The 27,443-nt window shown below is 44.3% G+C and overlaps 1 protein-coding gene across 2 annotated transcripts in view; it reads left to right on the forward strand.

The window, feature by feature from the left end:
• Positions 1-27,443, forward strand: part of KLHL18 (kelch like family member 18) — a 698,878-nt gene that overhangs the window by 240,652 nt on the left and 430,783 nt on the right. For both annotated transcript variants that reach the window (XM_044066030.1, XM_044066031.1), the window contains exon 2: positions 3,954-4,084. In XM_044066030.1, coding sequence (XP_043921965.1) covers positions 3,954-4,084 — 131 coding nt within the window. The remainder of the gene's footprint in view (positions 1-3,953; positions 4,085-27,443) is intronic.

Raw genomic sequence — 27,443 nt, forward strand, 5'->3', positions numbered from 1 at the left:
CAGCAAGGTACGTCGTGGTCAAGGCCTAGGCAAGGAATACAGTACGAATGAAAATATTTGAGGTATTTGCTTTCCACAAGTAATGCGATTTTTAACTTTTACTGACCTCGGTAAGGAGCATGAAAAAGTTTCCCCAATGGGGTACTTAGCTTTAGTTGAAGACTTCTGAAATTTTTGTTTTAGAGTTTCAAAACCGGAGTCTGACGACCGACACTTGCGAACTGCTTCTCCTTCGGGCACCGCACCACAAGAAATTTGATGTAATGGCGTCTGCTGCGTGTTTTATACCCCTGACGACCTGACGTCATGGAAGAAGGGACAGCAACCAACACAGGACCCAATACTTTGTTAATCAGGCCGACTGAGGGCTACCTGCAAGCAGATAACCCAAATGTAATGACTGCAACAGTGAATACACTCTAACATCTACATTTATGGTAAGTGTACACAACTGTACTTTTCTGAAGTTAGTGTGGCTTCAACATGCTCATCCTTAGAATTTGTAGTTCCTCTTCTTCCTTGTCTCAGACAGGAACTTCTCTAGTGGATTCAGCAGTTGTCTCTGGAACCAGGGATCCCTCTTCATCCCCCCCCCTCTTCTCTCTTAGGAATTGTTCAGAAATGCCTCAGACATTGGATGTGGGGTGACTTTTGGCTCCCTAATGATAACGGGGGGTGTGGTCGCCTCAACTGCAGGAAGAGCACATCATTGTCAGAGATGAGAACCCTTCTGCTGGCTCTGCAGGCCTTTGTCTCTCTTTTTTTTTTAATCCAGGGCCTCTCAAAAAAGTATTTACAGACAATACCAAAGTGATGTGGTACATCAGGAAGCCGGAAGGAACAAGAATCTTATCTTTGCTGGTTGGCACTTCCGGTATGGCATCTTGCTGTCAAATGACTCTTCTGACCAGAAGGGATATAAACTTCCTGAACATTGTGGCAGACATTCTAGCAGGTCCTTAACTCTGTCCTACGAGTGGATACTTCACATGGATGTGTTTTTTGGACATTATCCACCAGTGGGATACTCCACGTGGATTTTTCTGCCTCCCCTCTAAATGGACAACTTCCGTTTTGTGCCAGAGTCCCAGGTCCTCTGGTATGGACGGTGGGCATGCTCTCATTGTCTTGGAATTGGATGATGTTCTTCATCTCACATTGCTGCAGTCCTTACATATGGGTAGTCCGCTGTCCTCGGTCGGCCCGAATACCAAAGTATTAGGCTGACGTCGGTCATGGGCGCTCAGATCTGACATCAGAGCGGGGCGCTCAGATCTGACATCAGAGCGTCAGGGTATAAAAGCGCATGACCGACGTCATATCCCCAGTCTTTTTTGCCGCATGGTCCGATGCAGAAGCAGCGTTGCAAGTGCCGTTCGGCGTTCTGAAATTTTCGTATTCTGAGTTTCAGACCGAAACCAAGTTGGGCTAAGTACCCGTTAGAATATTTTTGTTTTTCTTGCCTCAGTTAATTCCGGATGTCAGAAAAAGTGAATAATTGTATTTCTTGTGGGAAACAGATACCGCATAGGGATTATCACTCTCTTTGCATTCCTTGTTTGGGACCGGACCACGGCGTAGTCGGGTGTCGGTTTTGTGCTAGGTTTAATAAGCGCACTATAAAAAGAAGGTTAGATTGTGCTAGGTTAGTCTTTGGTAAGCGGTGTAATTATAATATGCCGCCTGATCCTCCGGCGCCGCTTCCTAAGAAGCGCAAAGACAAATCCTTGAAACCTAGACAGGTTGATTCGTCCGTTTCGACGCCAGTCCTGCAGAAGCTACAGTGGAGCAGGTGGATCCGGCTGAAGTTTCTGTTGAGTCTCAGGGGGAAACTTTGATTTTGCAGGATGTGGCCTCACAGGAGTCAGGTCAAGCTGAAGGGGCCTCTCAGGTTACTGTTCTCCCTTCTATGCCTAAGGTGGTTAGGCCTTCTGCTACTATTTCTAAGGCTTCTTCTAAGGGCAGGTCTGTTTTGCCTTCCTCTGGTGTCCCTCCAGGTACTTCAGGGTCTGTGCCTAAAAAGCACATGCTTAAAATGGCAGAAGATTTGATTACTTTAATTAGAGGTTCTAGTTTTGTGCCAGAGTCCCAGGTCCTCTGGTATGGACGGTGGGCATGCTCTCATTGTCTTTGAATTGGATGTTTCTTTATGCACCCCCCCTTCCCCTCATTCCCAAAGTCCCGTTTCAAAATTCAACAGGATGCTCCCAAAATCTCATCTGTGACTCTTTTCAGCACGATAGTACTGGTTCCCTCTTCTACATCTAGCCAGGGGCAATCATCGCAAGTTACCTCACAAGATGGATCTAATCACACAAGGCAAGGGATTTTTTATTCATCCCACCTGTCCATGCTTCAACGGACACAGTGGGTGATAAAATTTTTATTTCCTCAGAGACCTTTTTTCTGAGTATGTGCTGCAAGGTCCTGCAGGAGGCTAGGAAACCTACAACTAGGAAATTCTACTTCTCCAAATGGAAGAGGTTTGCTTTTTGGTCTCTCTCTCTCTCTCATAACTTGGACCCACTTACTGTGGATGCTCCTTTGGCTCTCTTTTGTGAGAGTTGCTCAGTGTTGGTTTGGCCTGTTCTGTTAAGGTCCACCTATCGGCTATCTCTGCTTATCTGCCTTTTTCCCCTCCTGTAGCTACTAGATTTTGAGGTGAAATAATTTCTTAAAGGCATCCTTAATATTAGACCTCTCAGGAAGCCTGTTCCTCATCCCTGGGATCTTAATTTTGTTTTGGAGAAGCTCTTTGAACTTGCTGCTTCAGCTTCCTTGCAACAATGTTCCTGGAAGACTGTTTTTTGGTAGCACTTCTGCCTGATGGGTGTCTGAGTTGCAGGCCCTTATGGCTTGTCCTCCTTTATTGGTTTTCCATGCACAGTGTGTCCTTGTGCACTAACCCTTTTATGCCAAAGGTGGTTAATGAGCCATCACTTTGTCTATTAATCTGCCTACTTTTTTCCCCTAAACCACAAACTGTCAGTGAGTGGGTGCTGCATACTTTGGATATGCAGAGGCAAACTTATCCAAATAAACTCTATTAGAAAATCTGATCAGTTATTTGATTCTTGTCGTCCTAGATCTTTGAGGTTTGCTGTATCCAAGAAAATTATTTCTTCCTGGATTTCTAAGGCTATTTCCTTTGGTTACACTTTTCATGGTGAGAGCCTTCCTTTTTCAATTGACACATTCTTCTAGAGCTGTGGCTTCTTCTGGTGCTTTTTTCAAAGGCTTGGATACTAATTTTATTCTTGAAGCAGCTACCTGGACATCTGTGTATACCTTTTACCAAGTACTACTAGTTGGATTGTATCTCTAGAGCTAGGGCTGGTTTTGATAGCTCAGTTCTACACGTTTCTTTGCACGTTTCTTTGCACGTTTCTTTTGGGGCTGCTCTTCCCCTTCCTCCTCCATAGTTTTCTCTTGAGCTTTGGCACCCTCCCATATAGTTGAGAATACTGCAGCAGTAAATGTAAGGACATAGTACAGTTGTGTAAAATCTTACCATAACAGTAGATGTCCTTGCCTTCCCTGCTGCAGTATTTGCTCCGTCCCTCCATCTCCCTAGTTCTTTGCTCTCCTGGATGTACATGTTGCCTCTTAGAGTCCTTAGACTGGTGTTCTTTCTGGGGCAGTCAGTTCTGTTTTTGGTAGGCCTAAACATCCCCTTTATGCCCTATGTTATGCAGGGAACATATGGTCACATTTAGCATACCTTTTTAAATTCAGAAGTTTTTGGAAAACTGGCCAGATTTTGGGCTACCATGGCAGGGAGTCCCATATAGTTAAGAATACTGCAGCAGTGAAGGCAAGGACATCTACCGTTATGGTAAGATTTTGCACAACTGTACTTTGTATTTGTCCAGATGTTGCTAGGAGAAGTGAAAGTGAGAAATGTTTCCTCCTCTGTCCCTGACAACAGCCGTAATGTTTCCTTTTTATTGTAGGTTGGTGACCACAAGTTTAGTGCTCACAGGATTGTGCTGGCTGCCTCTATTCCTTACTTCCATGCTATGTTTACTAATGACATGATGGAGTGTAAACAGGATGAGATAGTGATGCAGGGCATGGATCCCAGGTAATACTTTTGTTTCATCTTTTTATGCATTTTTAGTTGAATTTTAAATTTGTTAAAACCTTGCCATAACACAATATACATAGATTTGGTGTAAATGCTCAAGTTTTAATATGTATATTACATTTTACAGTTCTTTATCAAAAGTAGGATAGCCCTTCCAATGAGCCACCTCGGAAGAAGGCGAAAAAAGTTAGGCCAGAATCCCAGGCTGCACCTCAGGCATCCGAACAGGATCTAGAGGTGATTGAAGATCCAAGGTCCGTTCAGAGGATGGTTACCAAAGCAGGCCTGGGAACCTTAATGGAAGCCGGGTTGTGGGATACCGAAGGTACGTCCACTGAGGTAATTCAGCCTTCAGAGTCTGATGGCGGAGGGGAACCCCAGCTCGCATTCTCTGAAGCCCCTGCTCCTCCTATTCATGCTATGCCAACGTCCGCTTCTCTTCTGACTACTCCTACAACCCTCTTGAAAAGGAAACTGAAATCTAAGCACTCTGAACTCCCACAGATACCTGGCTGGGAATCCTTCTCGCAAAGCCTGTTTTAAGGCCTTTCGGGCATTACAATCACAGCAACTTCCCCCTACTCTCACTCCTCAACCAATCCATGTGTCTGAGGAAGAATCCTCATCTTCTGAGGAGTCCTTCTCCGATGAAATACAAATTGAATTCCCCCAAGCAATTCATTACTCCAGAAGAGGAGGACTCTATTTATCCTGAATCCTCCGGAGAATAATTCAACGTTGGGGATACAGTCTCCCTCATGAGGGAACATTTTAAGTGGCAGGCCTCAGAGGTGTCAGAATCTAAGAAAAGGTACTTTGACCTTTTGTAAATGGAACAGCCGGCTCCCTCAGCTGTGCCTCTCTTACTGCCTGCTTTTCAGGATGCTTTCCTAGCTGCTTCAGCCTCCTGACTCCCACCCCCAGCAGTTAAATGACCTGATCGTTTTTACAGGGTCCCCCAAGACGCAGTTTCTTTACAAGTGCGCTTCTGCAGACCCAGCTGCTATAGCTATTTCTGCAGATAAGACATCTAGACAACAACAGTCTGCTGCTCTTTATCCAACTGATAGACAGTAAATTTATGGACAGGACAGGAAAAAGGTATATACCTCCTCCACTCTGGCCATTAGGGCCCTGAATTACTAAACCCCACATGGCAAGGTGTGTACTTGACACCATTTGAAATGCCTCCACCCTTCTGTCTGAGGTTCAGGATTCCCCTATCAGAGCACAAATAAATTCACTTCTCTCCACAGCATCCTAAGTGACCAGGCATTCTGTTAAGTGCAGCTATGATGCTGTGAAAGCTGCATCCAAAGCTGCTGCTTCTGGATCAGTGCTTCGACGTTGCTCCTGGGTATGGCTACAGCCTCTCCCCATGGATGTTCAGACTAAACTTCTTGATGCACCCTTGGACAATAAGGCCCTTTTGGACGAGCTTCTCAAATCCCTCCAAGAGAAGGGTAAAGAGTTACAGAACCTCAAACACCTTCTGGTGTCCCCGGTTCCTAGATGTCATAGAAGCTATCCTCCGAAACCCTCCTTTGTAAGAAGGCAATACTTTTATTCAGCACCACAATCAAAGGGATGTAGACAGCCGAGAAAGACTTCTACTCCCAGATTTTCCTCCATCTCCTCTACCACTCCCTTTCGGAGCCAGCCTGAGCAATCCAGGCCACCTCCACTGTGACTCACCCCTTCTGCATCCAGCAACACCCTTATCCCTTCGACTCACCCTCTCCCTTCCCTCCTGGCGGAGACAGAACAATGGGTCCTCTCCATCATCCAGAGAGGATATTACATGACTTGGATGCTCCCACCTTTCCAGGGAATTCCTCAACCACCAAAAAACCAAATCCACCTGTTCCCACCCATCCTTAATCTACTTCTAAATCGAGAAATACCTCACAAAGAGGATTACCAGCCTCAAACAGATGCCCTATGCAGACGATCTCAAAAAACTCCAGCTTTACTCTGTCACATATCGCCTACTCGGAGGTGATCTCTGCCTAGCATACAAAGCTATGTCAAACCCAGAGCTGTTGGACATGCTTCACTTAAAGAAATCCCAATTCCTCCGAGCTACATGCTATATGGACCTATACCTTGTCACCACAATAAACAGAACATGCTGGAGGGATAGATTCCTGTCCCAGAGACTTCCCATACTCTGGAACAAACTACCTATCTATATCAAACAAGGCTCCTCATTAGCCCTCTTCAAGAAAAATTTTGATTGGATGGGAGATTGGAAATTCACCCTGGGGATCACTTCTGTGGTTCTGCTCAACAGTGGCACAGAAAAATAATTTTCCTGGGTGGCGAACGCCAGGGTACCGTTTTGACTAGGCTTATATAGGCCCTAGGGCCAATAGCCCAATACCTACCTATGAACCTATAAGGCACCATAGAACCCCTCAAAGGAACACAGTTTTTTATTCCAGAATGTCCCTTGTACCAAGGAAAGAGGGTCCTTGGAGATCTATCCTGGATCTATTCTTTCTCAATCTCTTCCTCCATGTGTCCAGTTTCAAAGTGATCACCTTACCTTTTTCTCTTGTTTACAAAGTGGCTAGCCCCCTTCATTGCCCATGGCAGGACCCAGTGTATACAAATATACCAATACCTAGGTGACCTACTCATCCTGCATCAAGACCACCAACTCCTACTCCATCTACAACAGTTGTTGAATGGCCCTCTCTCTTCTGGGGTACACGATAAACGTAGAGAAATCTCACCTGATTCTCTCTCAGGACATGATTTTTCTGGTGTGCAGACTCTGCACAGACTGCATGAAAGCCTTCATCCCAGACCAAAGGATTCAGGAACTCTGCCTGTACTTCAGTCAGATCCTTACTCAGACCACCCTGACAGCTTGGGAATTCCGGAGACTGTTGGGCCACATGGCATCCCTTATACCCATGCTGCCTTGCCTTAGGGAAGACTCCACATGCGCAAAATTCAATGGGTGTTAAAAATAACCTATGGACCCAACATTCACAACACTTGGGACTCTCCACTTCTCATATGCCTTAGAAAGGAGATCCACTGGTGGATATCTGCAATGCAGACCAACCTGGGGACCCACCTTCAAATCCCAGCACCACTGCAACAGTTATCCACAGATGCATCAGATCTGAGATGGGGTGCAGTGTTGCAAACAAATCAACAACACCTCTTAGTGCAAGGAAAATGGTCTACTCTGAGGGTAAAAGACCACATCAGCATCAAGGAAATGAGAGCCGTGCTGTTATCCCTTCTAACATGCAAGCCCTCTATCTTGCCAGGAACCCTAAAAGTAATTACAGATAATATGACTGTTCTGTGGTACATAAACAAGCAAGGGAGGACCAGGTCCTACCCACTATGCAGCCTGGCTATCCAAATTTGAAATCTAGCCGCTTCCCTCAGGGTCCATTTATTAGTAAGTATATCCCCTCAGAACAGAATGTTATAGCAGACCCACTCAGCAGAACCTCAGCCCCCTCTCACAAATGGCTGCTTCAGGGAGAGGTTTTCTTATACTTGATACACAGGTGGGGTATTCCACAAGCAGACCTGTTTGCCTCCCCAGTCAGCAGGCAGATGCCCAACTTCTGCACAAGGAACCCACATCCACAAGCTTGGAAAGTGGACGCCTTCTCCTTTTCATGGGGGAGGATGTACACCTTCCCCCTTCACTCTAATCCAGAAAGTCGTCCTAAAAATTCAGAAGGACAAACCAGAAATCCTACTGGTGACCCACTTTTGGCCAAGACAGCATTGGTTTCCCCTCTATTTTTCTCTAGCCAAGGGCAATTGCCACAGGTTACCCCACCATCTAGACCTACTCACACAGAACAATGAGTCACTGCTACACCCACAGATAAACAGCTTAAAATTGACCTTATGGGTGATAGAATTCTGATCCCTTGCAGACACCTTTATTCAGAGGATGTACTCAGTTCTGCAGGGGCCTGAAAACCTAGCACTAGGAGAAACTATGTAGCTTAGTGGCTCAGATTCTCCAATTGGTGTCATAGGAACAACCAGAAAACCCCCTCACTGTCTCCAAGGGTCCTATCCTACATGTGTGAGCTACTCCAAACAGGACTAACGTATTCCTCAGTCAGTCTATTTGTCTGCCATTTCTGCTTGCATGTCCATTTTACCAGCCCTGGCAACCAGACTGGAAGTCTAACTCTTTATAAAGGGAGTCCTCCACATCAACCCCCCCCCCCCACAGAAACCAATCCCTCCATTGTGGGACCTAAACTTTGTATTAGAAAAGCTAACCTTGCCCCCCCCTTCAACCAGCACATTGTTTCCTTGAAATGTTGCATATTGAAAACGGTCCTGCTAGTTGCCCTCACCTCCGCCAGGAGGGTTTCAGAGATCCAAGCCCTGATGGCCACATCCTTCTACCTTGTTTTCCCCAAGGACAGAGTTATCCTCAGGGTGAACCTTTCATTCATGCCCAAGGTAGTTAATGAATCAATCCATTAATCTATCTGTTTTCTATCCTCATCCACAAAATGCCTCCAAAAGAACCCTGCATTCCCTGGATGTACACAGACAGCTTTGATACTACTTAGACAAAGCCAAAGATATCAGGAAGTCAGATCAGTTATTTATTTCCTTGTGCTACTCCCACCATGGGAAATCCTTACAAGGCAATATTCAACCCCATTCTACCAGGGAAGCTGCTGCCTCTACTGCCATTTTCAAAGGCATAGACTCCTCTTCTATTTTAGAAGCAGCTACTTGGACCTCAGTACACACCTTCACCAAACACTACAAGCTGGACATGGCAATCCTGTGCTAGAGCAGGATTTGCCAGGACTGTCCTACAGGGTCTCCTTGACCACAGGAACCCTTCCTCCTTCCAGGTTCATACTTAAAGCTCTGGTACTCCCTATTGTTATGGATGCTGCAACATCAGAATAGGACATAGAATAGTTGTGTAAGAACTTACCATAACCTTAGATGTCCTTCTCTTCTATGTTGCAGTATTCAGTCCCACCCTCCTACCCCCTGTCTCTTTCCAGCTACTATCCTAGGTATCTCCTGAGGGCACATTGCCATCATACCCCCCCGGTCTCTTCCTACACAGCCATCCTACTGCCCTGGGACTGGCCTACATTTCTAAGGGACTCTGATCAGGACCCTCCTCATCAAATCTCTTGGGCACTACTGCAGCAAAACAATTCTGATGAGGGTATGTGTAGATGTTACTTTTATACCAAACATCGGTTTATGGTCCTGGTAACTGATGTCACACGTACCCTGCTGGACTAAGACTTTGGTATCCTGGCCGGACGGTGGAGCTGCAAGCATCAACTCCCCACTGTTATGAATATTGCAACATAGAAGAGAAGGACATCTAAGGTTATAGAAAGTTCTTGCACAACTATTCTTTTTGTTACCAAGGTTAATACAGCCTGGGGTGTTATTACTTCTGGTTCACTATAATGATGTTTGACAGTATCTAATCAGTTGCTTCTTGAATGTAAATGCATCTCATGATTCGGGACTGTTACCCTCTGGCTTTATATTTACTTTGTCATCCACTCACGAGTTGCATTTTTCTTTTTTTTCTAGTAGTGTGTGTGTCCTTCAGTAACAGAATGTGTGCACAGCTTGTGTGTATGCTGATGGTTTTATGCTTCGAACAGTTTTTTTTTTTTTTTGTGCCACACCTGACACATTGCAGCTGCTATCTGTTCCCTCTGGTTTCCCCAATTGCTCCTTAATGGGTGTCATGGATGGTAACGTTCACCAAATGGTGGTCTGACTCTCTTAGAAGTGGATCTCCTGGTACTAGATCCAGGGAGTGAAAGGAAGTTGCAAACATGGGCCTGGGTGCCATCATTTGTGTGACAACTGGTCATTGTCCCTAGCTGTGGGAGTGGATAGTGTAGTGAACTTTGTCATTGCCACCCATTTTTGAGGATACAGTCTGCAAAGCTTCTGGTCTCCAGCAAAGGTTGCAAAGGTAAGTTTTCCAAATTCTACTCCCTGGATAAGAGAGGTGTATATTTGCTGCTTAATCCTATTCCCTCCCCAGTCAAACCTGTCATAGCCCAAGTCCATTCCCAAAAGCAGGTTAGCGGTGGTGACGGACTGTTTTCATCCATGCCATCAGGCTGACTTGAAATATTCAGTTTTTGAACTGCTCCTCTACTATTACTAATCAAGCAGCTTGGGCCGTGCTTTCATGGGCTGAGTATAAACATGTTTTTATAAACCGTTTTCAAAAAAGAAAAGTGCCAGTCTTTTTATGTATTTTAGGATTTGTCTGTATAAACTTGGTTATGTATGGTAACAGGTTGTAGGCAATTCCTGCACCTTTTTAAACTTATGACGAAAAAAAAGCTCTATGATGATGCTGCTGTCTTCAGCAAGTTAGTGGTCTGGTGTAACTATTGCAGAGAGTTCCTGTGGATTTCCACACTTTTGGGAGGAGGAGAACACAGTATAAAAACAAGCAACTCCAGGGCTTTAATGCCATTTACAACAGCCCAAAGTGGAGTTTATCAGGAATGGTAAAGACCTTGTATTGAGAGCTCAAATGGAGTGTTGATGAAGAACAAATGGAAGTGTTAAGTCGTTAATGGGGGTCATAAGACAAGTGTTCAATATTTGCTATGCTATTCTCACAAATTAACTGCCTTCTATCGGATGTCCACCATTTCATATACTTAAAGAACCTTTAAAGAGGTCCTTGCATCTTTATGCCTGGACAAAGTATGCGGCAACAAGTTGCTGTGAAATTGTGTGTGGGTCTAGACAGCAAAAAGATGGAGGGCAGGTAGTGATGGTAACCGTTCTGATAAGTGGTGCACACTATGAAATGAAGAGCAAAAGTTGTCTTAAAAAAGCACAAAATAAATTATTTTATGAGCTTGCAACAAGGCTATATATATTGATATGTCAAGCTGTTGTGTAGTGAGGCTAGAGTACCTGGCTGAAGTAACTGATGTTAAACTTACATAAGTTTGTAGCAGGATCATTTCCTAAGTTCTAAATTGCATCTGAATGTGGAAGCCAGGTGAGTATTAGTGAAGCAGAGATCTTTGCCAAGGGGGATTTTTAGAGAAAAGAAGAGCAGAACTAGGAGAGACTGTCTCTTGGGGCAGAGAGGAAGAGACATGTTTTCTATGAAAACAAACTTGCCAGGAAGGAAGAATGTTAAACAATAGTGTGTGTATGTGTGTATATACATATATATATATATATATATATATATATATATATATATATATATATATGTGTGTGTGTAAGTGTGTGTAAATGTGTGTGTGTGTAAATGTGTGTGTGTGTGTATATATGTGTGTGTATATATATATATATATATATATATATATGTAGTGTGTGTGCTATATATATGTATGTAGTGTGTGTGCGTGTATTCCCCCTCTTCTATTTCTTTGCTGTTAGTTATAAAATACATTACTTATGCATACATAATTAAGTCACTGGACAGTTTTAAAAGGTCACTTTGGGCACAATCAGCCAAAGCTCAGCATATTTGTGCAAGAATTCATCCTTGAATTAATGTAAATGTTAAGTCTTGTTTTAAATCTGTTTCATATAGGAAATGAGGTCAAGCAGTTAAAGGAGAAACAGTAAACTTCAGGAAAAGGGAGTAAATGTATATATTATTTTTACTGAATAAAGTTTTATTGATTTGAGAAACATAAAATATATATATATATATATATATATATATATATATATATATATATATACACAGTATGTATATTAAAGAAATCTTTACATAGTCAAAGCTTAAAGTGGAGAAACCGTTCCAAAACCACTCCAAAACAACCATTACAAAACAAACCGTTTACATAGGATATCTATACTTGTTTTCTTGAATGCATCTTTGAATAAAATTATAATTTATTGCAGTCTTCTTTTTCCAGCACTTGATTTACTTTCTGCCAGGCAATGCTTAAGGAGGTAAGTCGTTCTGTTCTTAGATTGTTTTCATTTCCATCTGCGAAACTGAAAAAAACATGTTCTTGAAATTTTTAAAATTGGGAGGAGTTGCAGCTTTCCAGTTCTGTGTAATATTTTTCCTTGCAATAGCAAGGAGAGTCCACAAAATTACATATTTTTGCCTTGGAACACAAGACGGCACAAGTGTATTCAACAAAACTAGAGATTTTAAGTTGGAAATTATCAGTGAACAGCGCCTGTAACAAATAGTTAATACTTTCCCAATATTGTTTAAGCAAATGGCATTCATAGAATACGTTGCCAGTTGGCTACTGATTTGTGATTTATACCTCCAACATCTATTTTCTTTATTATGTATTAGTTCTGATTTATGTGGTGTTAAAATATGTTCTATGTATAAATTGCCATGTGAAAAGTTGCCAATATATAGTGATAAAGATGTTACTTTGTTGTATGAAATATGTGGAGCTTTTCTGCCTGGGCCTCCACTGAAAATGGGTTCATTTAAGGCCCAGTGGACTTTCCAAGTAAATGCAATAGTTTTGGAGATGTAAGAATTATTTTTTTTAGTCTTCATCATCTGGCATTTTACCATTAACTGTTTCATAGTATTTCCATATATTTTGTTTATTATGAAGTCTTGTGTCTTTAACTAATTTGTACAATACTGATGAAATTCCTTTCCCATTTGTGGGAAATTCCATCAGCGTTATTAACTGCTCTATGAGCTTAGGAACCTTTTCCCTAACAGACTTTTGCATTATTGCCTGTTGGTTTAAAACAGTCGTAATCCCTGCAGTGTTAACCACGTGTTATTTTCAAGGTGGAGCAAATTATTAGCGAGATCAATCATAAGTACTTTATTAGTGTTTATCAACTGATGCCAGTAAATTAAACCATTCTTACTAAGTGTTTAACTGCTACTGAGTCCTGAGTTGTAATATTTTGTGTATATGCTATTGGGAATATGAAAAAGACCTAAATATTTAAGGGTTTGGAAGGGTTTGTATGAAAACGTTACACTAAGCAAAACCTATATTTATAAAATGTTTTAACAGTGTGTACTGTACAAAATACTACTTCCAGAAAACATTATACATTTATAAATATAGTTTGCTTGGTAAAGACATGAGAAGTAACAGTGTCAGTGCTAACCCCCTTTTATCTACATGGGGTTGAGAGGTGTCTTCATCTGTAGTCATCTCTCCCAATTCAATGCCACTCTGCTGCCATCTTTAACAATCATGTCTGAATGTTGCAGTCTTCTCTCACACAGTCCATCAGTCTCAAATCTCTGTATGATGCCATTGTTTCCTCTTACCTTCTTTCTCTCTTTCAGATCTTCTTCAATAGATTGTTTTCTGCTTTCCTGCATGTGTGTGCATAAACTGTCATATGTTCTCTGACATTCTCTTCAATGGGAGCTACTTTGGCTTCTGCTCTTACGTTCCTCATTTCTTCTCTGGTTCCACAGTGTGTATCCTACCACCCCTGGTATTTCATCTCCGTTACTTCTAACTTCAACTGCTATGCCTTCATTGCTTAGGTTTCTGTACTGTACATTAATAGTGGTCACACCACTGATCATACTCCTGATTTTTCAGCTTCTATGGCTTTTGTTTTGTTGCACACTACTCCTGACACACTGTACCAGTTGGCTGAAGACTCTCTAATTTTATACTTGAAAAAACTGTTGACCTTTATCCATTCCATCTTAATTTTCAGATTCCTTTGATTTCTCCCATCTGCTGCCGTGACGGTGGTCTTGTCTGTACTCTGTTTCAGCCCATGTACCTTCAGTTTTGCATTCCATTCCCCTAACGCTTTACTGATCTTGTTCAGAGTCTGGTAATGCTGTATTGGCTGCATACAGCAGTCTGGTTGATTAATCCCCTCTGATCCGTTGATTAATATAACCCATTGCCAGTATGTAGAGCAGTGGGCCCATAGCTGAACCCTGATTTAACACCCATTCCCACTGGGAACCCTCTGAGTTCAAACACAGATGTTCTTTGTGTTTCATTGTTGCAGTCATCACACTTGGGTTATCTTGCCTGCAGGTAGCCCTCAGTCGGCCTGAATACCAGAGACCTAGTATTTCTGCGTCAGATACTGTCACTCCAGGACTGACGTCAGGTGGTCAGGGGTATAAAAACAGGCAGCCGACGCCATTACATCAGTCTTTCTTGTCGAGGAGCAGAGGCGGTTCACACAAGTGCCGGTCAGTCGCTACCTGAGTTTTTCGTTTACGAATTGAATCATCCTGAAGTCTTCTAAAGCTAAGTACCCCGTTGGGGATCCGTTTTTCTTGCTCTAACTGATGTCAGAAAAAGTTAACAATTGTCTTGCCTGTGGAAAGCAAATACCAGACTGAGATTTTTATTCTTACTGTGTCACCTGTTTAGGCCCATACCATATGACGTACCTTGCTGTCTGATTTGTGCCTTGTTCAACGCCCAATCTATTTATCATCAGGCCCTTATTGTCACTAAATACTTTCGTTCTCTACCTCCATATTCCGAAATGGCTTTGGTAAGCCATCCAACTACCTATATTCTGAAAATAAATGTAAGGATAAAGACGGACTGCACAGGTCCAAAGCTGCCAACAACGTTTTTGTTAAGCTAGTCGCCAGTTTGCCGGTACTCAGTGAGGTGCTTTTGCAGCCTCTGATGCCCGCTTCAGTGGATTCGCATGACTCTACTGAGACCTGTTTGGAGTCCAGTATGCTGTGAGACTCTTCTTCGACTATGGAACCTGCGGATGTATCTACCATGGATGGGTCCAGAGCCGCTGAGCAGGCACTGGCTTCTGAAGAAGTTCTTCACACTACCGATGTTCGACACAAACTGACTTCTTTCAGACTTTAGATCGGTCTGAAACTACCGAGTTTCTAAGGCCAAGAGTACACGCTACGCCAGGTGACCAAAGCACATGCACCTGCTCACTTGCCACATCAAATGCTTAAAATGGCAGACCACCTTATTATGCTGATTAGGGAAGTCAGCCTTCCCCTGCTAAGAGAAAGAGACCTGTCCCCAGCAGCTTCAACAGACAGAGTCCCAACGAGACTGAGTATCGGATTATGAATACATGCCCTTATCTGCTTATGATGATTCAGATACAGAGGAATCCATCCCCTCTGCCTCTTCTCCAGAGGACTTTTCTTTTGGTAAAACCTTACATACTTTGAGAGCATTTCCATTGGGAATGCCAAGACTATCCTCTGTCCAAAAAGAGACTGAGAATTTCTAGATTTACCACAACATAGGCCTTTAGCAATACCCCCAGTCCTGGAAGTTGTGGACGATGTCTTTATGGAATCCAGTCTTACTCCTGATACTTTACTCCCTGCCCTAGAGTACCTGACACACTCAAATTCTTTTTCAGAAATCCTACTGCTGACTCTGAGATCATTTCCCAGGAGCCTAAAAGTATCAAAGCAACTACATCTAAGAATCCCACCCCTTCAGACAGGGATTCCGGAGCTTTGGACAGATGGGGGTAAGAAAAGTATATACCTCTTCAACTCTCGCCATTAGGGCTTTGAATTGTCAGTTTCACATGCTGAAGTACCAACAACATATTAAGCAAAAAATAGCAACCTTTACAGACTGTGCAGAAAATAAAGAATTGCAAGAGCTTATGCATTCTGCAAGCCAAGTCAACAAGCATACATTGCAGTGTGGCTTTGACGCACCAGAAGCATCTTGCAGGGCAGCAGTCACTGGTTCTGTACTGAGAAGGCATGCTTGGCTTAAGGAGCAGACCTTGCCAGACCATGTCAAATCAAAGTTATTAGACGCTCCTTTGAACAAGGACAATCTGTTTGGCACCAAAGCAGAACAGGTTCTTAAAAAGATGGAAGAAAAAGCTAAATCTATGCAGACAGTCAAAGAATTCTTACAACTACAGCCTCCTAGATTTAGTAGGCATTGCCCTTCAAAACATTGGATATTCTTCATGTTTCACTGTTGCAGTCATCACATTTGGGTTATCTGCCTGTACGTAGCACTCAGCCGGCCTGAATACCAGAGTCTTTGGATTTCTGCATTGGATGTTGTCGCTTCTTCCAGGATGTCAGGGCATCAGGGGTATAAAACATGAAGCCGACGCCATTACATCAGTCTTTCTTGCCGTGCGGTGCCCGAAGCAGAAGCAGTTAGCAAGTGCTGGTTGGCCGACTCCTGAAATTTTCCAGTTTCAGAACTGAAGTCTTATAAAAGAGAAGTACCCCGTTTGGGATCTTTTTTTCTTACTCTAACTGATGTCAGAAAAAAATAATAATTGTCTTGCCTGTGGAAAGCAAATACCTCCTAGAGATTTTCATTCTTACTGCATCACCTGTTTAGGCTTAGACCACAACGTCCCTCGCTGTCGGTTTTGTGCCTTGTTTAACGCCTGAACTATTAGTCGTCTGGCTATTTTTGTAGCTAAATATTTTCCCTGTCAATCTCCGTACTCCAAAGTGGCTTCGTTAAGCCATCCGACTACCGATCTTCTGAAAAAAATGTAAGGATAAAGACAGACCACATGGGTCCAAAACTGCTGACTATGCTTCCGTTAAGCTAGTCACCAGTCCGCCAGTACTCAGTGAGGTGCTTTTGCAGCCCCTGATACCCACTTCTACAGATTCGCAGGCCTCTACTGAGACCCATTCGGAGTCTGGTATGCCGTGAGATGCTTCTTCGACTGTGGAACCTGTGGATGTCTCTACCTTGGATGGGTCCGGAGCCGCTGTGCAGGCACTGGCTTGTGAGGGTGTATTCAGGCCTACCGATTTTCATATTAAACAGGCTACTGTTTCAAGCCAAAAATACAGAGTTCCTCAGGCCTAAAGTTCACACTACGCCTAGAAAACCGACCAAAGCACATTCTCAGGCCCACATGCCTCAAAAAGAAATGATTAGAATGGCTGAAGACCTTATTGCCTTAATTAGGGGAGACCACCTTCTCCCTCTGAGTGACCTAGAACTGATTTTCCTTTTTGAGTCTTTTGATCAGGGATCAGAATCTGATATCTATGTTCCTTCCGACTATTTTGACTTACCCTTATCTACACATGAGGATTCTGATGCAGAGGATTCCATTCCCTCTGCTTCCCCTCCAGAAGATTTTTTCTTTTGGTGAAACGTTGCATACCCTTAGGGAGCATTTCCGCTGGGAAAGCCAGGACTATTCTCGGTCCAAAAAGAGACTTGGGGAATTTTTAAACTTGCCTCAGCACAGGCCTCTAGCTATCCGTCCTGTTCTGGAGATTGTAGATGTTTTCTTGGAATCCAGCCTTACCCCGGATACTTTGCCTCCAGCTCCCAGGAAACCTGACAGGTACTACAGAGTGCCTGACTCTCTCAAATTCCTCTTCAAGAATCCTACTGCAGATCTAGAGACCATTTCCCAAGGACCAGAAGGCATTAAGGTACTATTGCCAAAAATCCTGTCCCTTCTGACAGGGATTTTGGGGCTTTAGACATACTGGGTAAGAAGGCATACACCCCTGCTGCTCTGGCTATTAGGGATTTAAATTGCCAGTTTCATATGTTAAAGTATCAGCAGCATGTCATGGGGCTAATTGAACAGAAAATAATGATGATTCCTGACTGTGCAGAACACAAAGATTTACAAGAGTTAATGCATTTTGATGACCAAGCTGGTAAACATACTTTGCAGTGTGGTTTTGATGCTTTAGAAGCATCTTGCAGGGCTGCTGTCACTGGGTCTGTACTTTAGAAGGCATGTTTGGCATAAGGAACAAAACTTGCCAGATCATGTAAAAGCAAAATTACTGGATGCATCCTTAAGCCAAGAGTGCCATTTTGGCAATGAATCAGAAGTAGTCCTCAAAAGAGTGGATGAAAAAGCTAAATCTATGCAAACTGTTAGATTTCTTACAAGTGCAGCCACCTAGATTCAGTAGGCATTGGCCTTCAAAGAAGTTGTCCTTTCCAGTTCCTTCCAGGCTTTCACAGTCCAAACCCAGGGGCAACAGACCACCAAGACTTCAGTCTCAGGTTATGCACATATCTAAACAGTGGGGTGCTCCCACGTCCAAAACAGGGAGTAGTAAGCCAACCCCCTATGGTAAAATTGCACAATGACTTATCCTTAACTCCTCCAAGCCTTGCCCAACTACTTGCACCTTTAGCAGGAAAGCTCGCCCTGCATGCAAAAAACTGGGAATACATTACCCAAGACAAAAGGGTTTTAAATGTAGTTTTCCCCTAGGATACAGATTCCACTTCCACTCACTCCCAAACCTAAGTGGATAGCCAGACCACCCCCAAACCAGTGGGCGGAGACCCAAAAACAAGTGCTCTCTCTCCTCAGCATCAAGGTTATTCAGCCTGTCCCAACAGAACAAAGGGGGACAAGGCTTTTATTCAAGACTGTTCCCGATTCCTAGAACAGAAAACTCCTGGCATCCTATCCTGGATCTGTCTATTCTCAACACCTTTTCTGGTGGTTCCAAAATTCAAAATGCTAACTCTCCAACAGTTGCTTCCTATGCTAGCCAAGGATGCCTGGCTGGAATCCTAGACTTAAAAGAAGCTTACCTGCACATCCCAATCAGGGAATTTTGCAGGAAATACCTAAGCTACAGGGCAGGCTCATACACTATATCAGTTCTCTGAACTTCCCTTTGGCTTATCTACTGTGCCCAGGGTATTCACAAAGTGCCTAGCTCCTGCCATTGCATTTTGCAGGCAGAGAAATATTCAGATTTGCCCATATGTGGACGATTCCCAGATGGTATTCCTCACTCCACAGAAACAAATTTATTTGACAACTTAGTTCAACCTACTGGCCACAAAAGCCCAGCTATCTGCAAGAAAAATACTGCAAGCTCTGGGGTTCATGGCCTCTTGCATTATGCTAATACCATATGCAAGACTGCATATGAGGAAACTTCAATGGTATCTAAAAAATCTATGGTGCCAACATTCTCAGGACCTGGAAATAATAATTCCTGTTATCCCTTGTCCAAGGGCAGTGTTTCTTTGGTGGGCAGAGGCCTGCAAACACAAGGGGCTCCCTTTCATTCTACCTCCTGCCGCCCAAACCCTAACAACAGACTCATCAGACTTTGCATGGCGGGCTCACATGGCAGGGCAGTGCATTCAGGACAAATGGAACTCGAAGCAGATGCACTTGCATATTAATCAAAAAGAAATGTTAGCTGTACAGAATGCTCTGACAGCCTTCAAAGACCTTATTCTTCCAGGACTACTATTGGTAAAGACAGCACCACAGTTATATGGTACATAAACAAGTGGGGGGGACCCATCCCTACCCACTATGCCGACTAGCTATGGCTCTGTGGAACACAGCCTTGAGCAACCAAGTGCACCTACAAGCTTAATTCCTGCCAGGCAAACTAAATTCACAGGCAGACGACTTAAGCAGAAATCTCATGGACCCACACGAAGAATGGAAACTGGAATCCAACATATTCAAGCTCTTGAGGAACAAATGGGGGACACCAAAGGTAGATCTATTTGCCTCCCCTCAGAACTATCAATTGGACAAATACTGCACCAGGACTCCCCACAGTCAAGCTTGGAAAGTGAATGCCCTGTCCTTTAACTGGGAAGGCCTCTCAGTCTATGCCTTCCCCCCTTGCCTCTACTCTCGAAGGTTCTGCTAAAGATCAAACAGGACAAGCCAAGAACCATCCTGTTTGCACCAGACTGGCCACATCAGCATTGGTACCCTCTTTTGCGCAGTCTGACAGTGCTACAACCATGGCACCTGCCTCAGACCCCCTCCCTGCTGTCCCAGCAGGTGGGCCAGGTTCTGCACCCTCAGCTTCAAACCCTGAACCCTGCAGCCTGGCTAATCCTGTGGGTTCCCCTCTAGCATCCCTCAGTAAGCAAGTGCTGGATGTCATTCTTGAGGCAAGGAGGCCCAGTACTAGAAATCCTGTTCAGAAAAATGGAAAATATACTGTTCCTGGAGCCAGTCTCAGGGGATGGGCACAACAGTACCCAACTTGCCTAATATGCTAGATTTCTTAACAGAAATGTTCCACAAGGGCCTATCCTTCTCTTCAATTTCATGCCTCAGCCGTCTCAGCTCATTACAATACTGAGCCACCTCTCTTCTCTCGTCGTCTGGTAAAACAGTTCCTTAGAGGGGCCAAAAATTTAAGACCCCCCAGGAGAGCTCCCACTTCACCCTGGGACCTTAACTTTGTATTGGAAAAACTTACTCTTTCCCCCTCCCCCTTTGAACTGGCTGTACAGCACAGTTTATCTTCTCTTGGAAAACAGCTTTACTTCTAGCCATCACTTCAGCAAGAAGAGTGTCTGAACTGTGGGCCCTTATGGCAGTGGAGCCCTTCATTATCTTCCATGTGGACAGGGTTTCCACCAGGGCTATAACCCATCCTTTATATCCTAGGTGGTGTCTAGTTTGGTTTTAAACCAGTCCATTCATTTGCCTACTTTTTTTCCCTAATCCTCAGAATAAAGGGGAAAGGATACTGCATTCACTGGACGTGCACAGAGCTTAGATTCTATTTGAACAGGACTAAGTCTCAGAAAATCTGATCAGCTGCTAGTCAGCTTTGCTGCAGGGGCAGAGGTGAAGGCCATTTCAAAGCAAACCATTTCCAAATGGATAGCACAATGCATCCATTTCTGCTACAAGCACCATGGAAAACCTACCCCACAGGGGATAAGAACACATTCCACTAGGACTACATCTACCTCTACGGATTTTCTCAGGGACATCCTGGAAGCTGCAACCTGGATCTCTGTACATACTTTAACCAAGCATTACCACTTGCCTATCTTTTCTAAATCCAGAGCTGGATTTGCCATAGCAGTCTTACAGGGCCTGATTGCTAGCCCTAATGCTCCTTAACTACCTCCACCCTTCCTTAGCTTTGGGAACCAACCCAAATGTGATGACTGCAACAGTGAAACACGAAGAACATAGTACAGTTGTGTACACTTACCATAAATGTAGATGTTCTAGTGTATTCACTGTTGCAGTCCCGGTTACCCTCCCTCTAGCCCCCTGACTTCTCTTTACTTTTGTTTGGCATACTTTATATCATGTGCATTTGTTTTTTGCTGGAGGTGTTCCATACCATGTAATTGCTTCCTATTGTGGGGGCACCTGACATCTGGGGCAAGAAAAACTGATGTAGTGGCTGCATGTTTTATACCCCTGATGACCTGATGTCATGGAAGAAGCGATAACATCCGACGCAGAGATCCCAAGAATCTGGTATTCAGGCCGGCTGAGGGCTACCTGCAGGCAGATAACCCAAATGTGATGACTGCAACAGTGAATACACTTGAACATCTACATTTATGGTAAGTGTACACAACTGTACTTCCTTTCCAGCCCCCTCAAAGCCATCTCAAACTAGACCCTGGGGAAACAGGCCCCACAGACTACAGTCTCAGGGTATGCAGAGATCTAAGCAATGGAGTGTCTCCACCTCCAAAGCAGGGAGTGTTAAGCCACCCCCTTACGGAAAGAATTCGCAATGACTTCTCTACTCCACTCCCCACCTCTGCCGTACTGCTTGTGCCCCTAGGAGGAAAGCTTGCCCTTCATGCAAAAAACTGGATGTCCATCACGAAAAACTGATGGGTCCTCAACATTATATCCCAGGGGTACAAATTTTACTTCCACTCTCTGCCAACCCCAAAAGGGTTCCCAGACCTTCCTCCAAACCAGTGGGCAGAGGCGCAAAACCAAGTTCTATCCCTGCTCTCTCTCAGGGTAATTCAACCTGTTCCTGCGGAACAGATTGGTCAAGGATTCTATTCCATACTCTTCCTGATGCCCAGAAAAAGGGCTGTTGGCACACAATCCTAGATCTTTCAATTCTCATCACCTTCCTGGTGCTACCAAAATTCAAGATGCTCACCCTGCAGCAGCTTCTACCTATGCTAGCCAAAAATGCCTGGTTTGTCACCTTAGTCTTAAAAGAAGCCCATCTGCAAATCCTTATAAGGGAGTCATGCAGGAAATATCTACGTTTCAGGGCTGGATCTATGCATTATCAGTTCTTTGCACTTCACTGCTCCCAGAGTATTCACAAAATGCCTGGCTCCAGACATTGCTTACTGCAGGCAGAGAAATATCCAAATTTACCTGTACTTGGACAACTGCCTGATTCAGGTGGACAGTCAGGAAATTCTGTTGCAGCACCTGACATTTGTAAAAAAAAAACCCTTCTCACATCCCTGGGGTACGCCATCAACGGAAAGAAATCAAAACTAGTCCCCTGTCAAATGATTGTATTCCTGGGAGCAAGCTTGGACACAGCATCCCAGATGGCATTCCTCACTTCAGAAAAGCAAGCCTGTCTGACAGGTTATTTTACTCGCATGGCCACCAGAATCCAGCTATCCGCAAGGAAAATTTTGCAGGCCCTAGGGTTCATGGCCTCATGCATCCTACTAATTCCATATGCCAGACTGCATATGAGGAAACTTCAATAGTACTTAAAAAGTCTTTGGTGCCAACATTCTTAGGACCTGGAAACGGTCATTCCTTTCATACCCTGTCTAAGAACAGAGTTACTTTGGTGGGCAGCAGCATGCAACTACAACAAGGGACTGCCCTTTACTGTGCCCCACGCCACCCAGACCCTAACCACAGACACATCGGACTATGCCTGGGGAGCACACATGGACGGCAAATGCATTCAGGGCCACTGGAGCTCAAGTCAAATTCATCTGCACATCAACCAAAAAGAGATGCTAGCTGTGTAGCACACTGACAGCTTTTCGATCCCTACTCTCTCCAGGACACCTGCTAATAAAAACGGACAACACCACAGTTATATGGTACATCAACAAGCAGGGGGGAACCCACTCTTACCCCCTCTGCAGACTAGCCATGGCCCTGTGGAACATGACCTTGGACATGCAAGTCCATCTGCAAGCTCAGTTCCTGCCAGGCAAACAAAACTCACTGGCAGACGACTGAAGCAGAAAGCTCCCTAGATCCACACGGGTGGCAATTGGAGCCTAGCACCTTCAACCTTCTGATTCAGAAATGGGGGACCCCAGAGGTGGATCTCTTTGCCTCCCCCTGCAACTACCACCTCAGCAAATTCTGCATCAGGAATCCTCACAGCAGGGCCTGGAAAGTGGATGCCCTGTCTTTTCAGTGGGTAAATCTCTCAATCTATGCCATTCCCCCTCTGCCCCTTCTTTCAAGAGTATTACTCAAGACAGGACAGACCAAGGACAATTCTGATTGCCCTGGACTGGCCACATCAGCACTGGTACCCACTCCTGCACAGTCTGTCACCGGTGCCACCCTGGCACCTACACCAGAAACCAATCCTGCTCTCTCAGCAGGAGGGACAGATTTTGCATCTGCAACTGCAAACCCTAAATCTTGCAGCCTGGCTTATTCCTTGAATTCTCCCCCAGCAACCCTAAGCAAGCAGGTGCTGGATGTCATTCTTGAAATCAGAAGACCCAGTACAAGAAAATCCTATGCTGATAAGTTGAAAAGGTACCGCTCCTGGATTCAGTGTAAAGGAGAGGACACAACTCTGCCCTCCCTGCCTTTAATCCTGGATTACTTAGCAGATCTACTCCACAAAGGCCTGTCCTGCTCCTCCATTAAGATACATTTTTCAGCCATTTCAGCTGATTACAACACCGAGCCACCTTTCTTCTCACACCCTCTTATCAAACAGTTCCTGAGAGGGGCAAACAACTTAAGGCCACCAAGGAGAGCACCCACCCCTGCTTTGGACCTTAACTTTGTACTGGAAAAGCTCACACCCCCCCCCCCCCCTTTGAACCTGCAGTGTCAGCAGAGTTAAAACTCCTCTCTTGGAAAACAGCCTTGCTTCTGGCCATCACTTCAGCTAGAAGAGTGTCTGAGCTACAAGCACTTATGGCTGTGGAACCCTTCATTATTTTCCATGCTGGCAGGGTTTCACTCAGGACTAAAACTTCCTTTATGCCTAAAATGGTGTCCAAGTCGCTCTCAACCAATCCATCCATTTGTCAACCTTCTTCCCTAATCCGCAAAATAAAGGGGAAAGGATCCTGCACTCTTTGGATGTGCACAGACAGCTCAGATTCTACCTTGTTAGGACTAAGCCCTTCAGAAAATCTGACCAGTTAGTAGTCAGCTTTACAACAGGGGCAGAGGGCAAGGACGTTTCAAAACAAACCATTTCCAAATGGATAGCGCATTGCATCCATTTCTGCTACAAGCACCATGGGAAACCAACCCCTCAGGGGGTCAAAACACATGCCACAACATCTATCCTCTACAGCATTTCTCAGGGGAGTCTCTACCGGGGACATCCTGGAAGCTGCTACCTGGAGTTCTGTACACACCTTCACCAAGCATTACCACCTGCCTATCTTTTCCAAATCCAGGGCAGGTTTTGCAACAGCAGTCCTGCAAGGCATACTAGCCAGCCCTAACTCTTCTTAACTGCCTCCACCCTTCTTCAGCTTTGGGAATCTACCCAAGTGTGATGACTGCAACAGTGAAACACGAACATAGTACAGTTGTGTACACTTACCATAAATGTAGATGTTTGAGTGTATTCACTGTTGCAGTCCTGGTTTCCCTCCCTCCAGCCCCCTGTTTTCTCTCTCTCCTCTCTATGGCTATTACTCGCCCCTTTCAGGGGTGTTGGTATTTACTTTTTACTGGTGGTGTTTTCCCACCATAACTTAGATCCCTGTTTGGGGGGCTCCTGATATTTGGAGCAAGAAAAACTGAGGTAATGGTGTCAGCTGCATGTTTTTATTCCCCTGACCACCTGACGTCAGTCCTGGAGTGACAGCATCCAATGCAGAAATACTAAGTCTCTGGTATTCGAGCCGACTGAGGGCTACCTGCAGGCAGATATAACCCAAGTTGGATGACTGCAACAGTAAATACACTCTAACATCTACATTTTTGGTATGTATACACAACTGTACTTTCGTACTTGCGTCATTGTGTTCTTGTACACAGCCTGCATTAATTCTTCCAGTGTTTCCAGAACTTTGAATAATCACAGGACTACCCAAGTTAGTGTTCTTTGGACCTTGTCGGTATGCTTTTTCTCAGTGTAGGAATCTGTAGTTTGGACCCTCTCTTTACCTCTAGCTTCTTTTCAACGGTCTGTCTCAGTGCAAACATCAGGCTGATAGTGCTGCATCCCCTGATGTGAATCCAAACTGCTAGTCTCCCATCTTATTTTCTGCTGCTCTGTGCATCCTTTAATCAGCTACCCTCTCCAGAACATTCATGTAATATGACAGAAGTTTGATGCCTCTGTACTGCCCACAGATGTGAATGTCCCCTTTGTGCTTGTACACTGGCACTAGAGTGCTTATTCGCCAGGATACGCCTTTCTCTTTGTACCACTGTGAGTACCCTCTAGAGCCATTTCTTCTGTAACTTGCCCATCATCTTATTTTATCTGCCATTATCTCATCTGTGCTTGCTGCTTTCCTTGACTTTATTTTCCTTAGTGATGTTCTTCTAGGGTAGGCTGCTCTTCCTCTTTCATCATAGGCTGTGTCCGAGGAGCTGGCACTTCTGTGGGGTTTCCATTCAGAAACTGATGGAAGTACTCCTTCCATCTGTCTTTGTGCTGTGGACTGGTAAGTAGGTTGTTAGTAGTATCCCTTATGAAGGGTATCCATCTTTATCTTTCGATTGCAACCCGAGTTTCTTAGTGACATCTACTGTCACTTTCCAGAAACTGGAATCATGCGTGTGGCGTCTTGCTGTTTGCTATTGCTCCTGCTCTTTCCTTCTTAGCCAGGTCCATCTTTTTTTATCTCCCACTTTTTCCTGCACTCCTCCTTTCTTTTGAGAGTCTGTATTTCACCACCAGCTTTCCTTTGGTAGCTTATTTTCTTACCTGGCTCAGCTTGTATATCTGTTGTACAGTTCTCACGCATGCCATTTTGAGACTTCACCGTTTTTCAGCTCCACCTGCTTTCTTTTCTTCCAGAGGTGTTAGTGCTGTGAGTGTTTACTTGAGCTCTTGTGCTTTTGCTCTAGTCGTCCTCTAGGTCTTCAGCCTAGTATTTGATGACCTTTAGAGTTTTTTCAGATGAGTGCTTGCCAACTAATTGTGGCAATTATTGGTTTATGCTCTGAGATGACTTTTTTCAGTGGAGATGAATTTGCCATCTGTGATTCTACCCCAGTGCCCTTTCCTTACTTGGAGGAAGTTTACCAGAGTTGCATGTTGGCTGCTGTTGTAGATGAGCTTGTGACTGTCTCTTGCTGAACCTAGTAATGGCTACCATTAAGCAATTTGCTAAACAGAAGCCTAAAGTGGCCTCTTCTGTATTCTTGCTGCCTCACCCCTGTGAACACTGACAATTCATGCTGTCCTTAATGTGTTCTTTCTTCCTCTCTTGTCACAGCCCTGCTCTGGGGCATAGGCAGAAATTATGAATACTGCTGTATCTATATACTGAAATCTGATGCCACGAGTCTGTCACTAATTTGGATGACATCCTTCACTGCCTTCTGAAGACTCCATTACCACAATTCCCACACTGTCTAGTTTGTACTCCCCCCAGAGTAGCAGAGACTGGATCTCAAGCAAAGTAGCTTATCTGCATGCTCTTCTGTTTTGTCTGCTAGATGGTAAAGAGGAAGCTGAACATCCTGTGAGCTTCCTGTTTACCATCATGTTATCCCATTCACATCTATGTCATGTCAATGAACCTGGGTTTGGCAATCCTTAGTTTATCAGGTTGGCTGATTTTTATGTACAACTTTCAATCAGTTGTCCCATGTAACCCAGGCTGAACACCTGGTCGCTGACTGTCCAGTAGCATGTTGATTGAGGGCTGCTGGATTTTTTGATGCACCAATAACTGCATATAGACCCCTCCTACTGTTAACATGGGTTCCCACTGTACGTTGGAGGAGGCCAAGTCTTCAGCCCACGTATCACTAACAAATACCCATGCCCATTTTTAGCTTAAAAGTCACCCAGAGTCCATTTCAACAGCTCTGAGTACCCTGACACTGTGCTCGGCTTGTAATCTAGAGGATACTGAGCACCAACATTGATGCCTAAAGTGCTTTTTCCTTGATGGTCACCTAAAGTGCTTTTTCCTTGATGGTCACCACCAAGAGTTTCTGCTGCTGCCCATGACTGTTCAGTTTTTGAAAGAGTTTGAGGTGAAGCGCAGCAAAGACCTTGACCATTATCGCAAACTGTCACTAGTTTCTTGAGTGGATTTACTAAAGACTTGTTTGCAAAAAACAGTGTGGTCCTTAGGAAGGTTGAGATGCTTCTTGCAAACTATTAGCAACCACACAGTGCATAAATTGAGTAGATAAACTGTCCTGATTAGAAGGAGCTGCTTGGGGCAGCCCTAACCATGGTCTGGGGGTGCAAGTGTCATATGACAAGGAGCAGAGATCAGAGATTTAATAGAAAGGTAGT

This window comes from Protopterus annectens, chromosome 3.part0 (assembly GCF_019279795.1).
Source record: "Protopterus annectens isolate FY-2018-M chromosome 3.part0, PAN1.0, whole genome shotgun sequence".
In the NCBI taxonomy this organism is placed as follows: Eukaryota; Metazoa; Chordata; order Ceratodontiformes; family Protopteridae; genus Protopterus; species Protopterus annectens.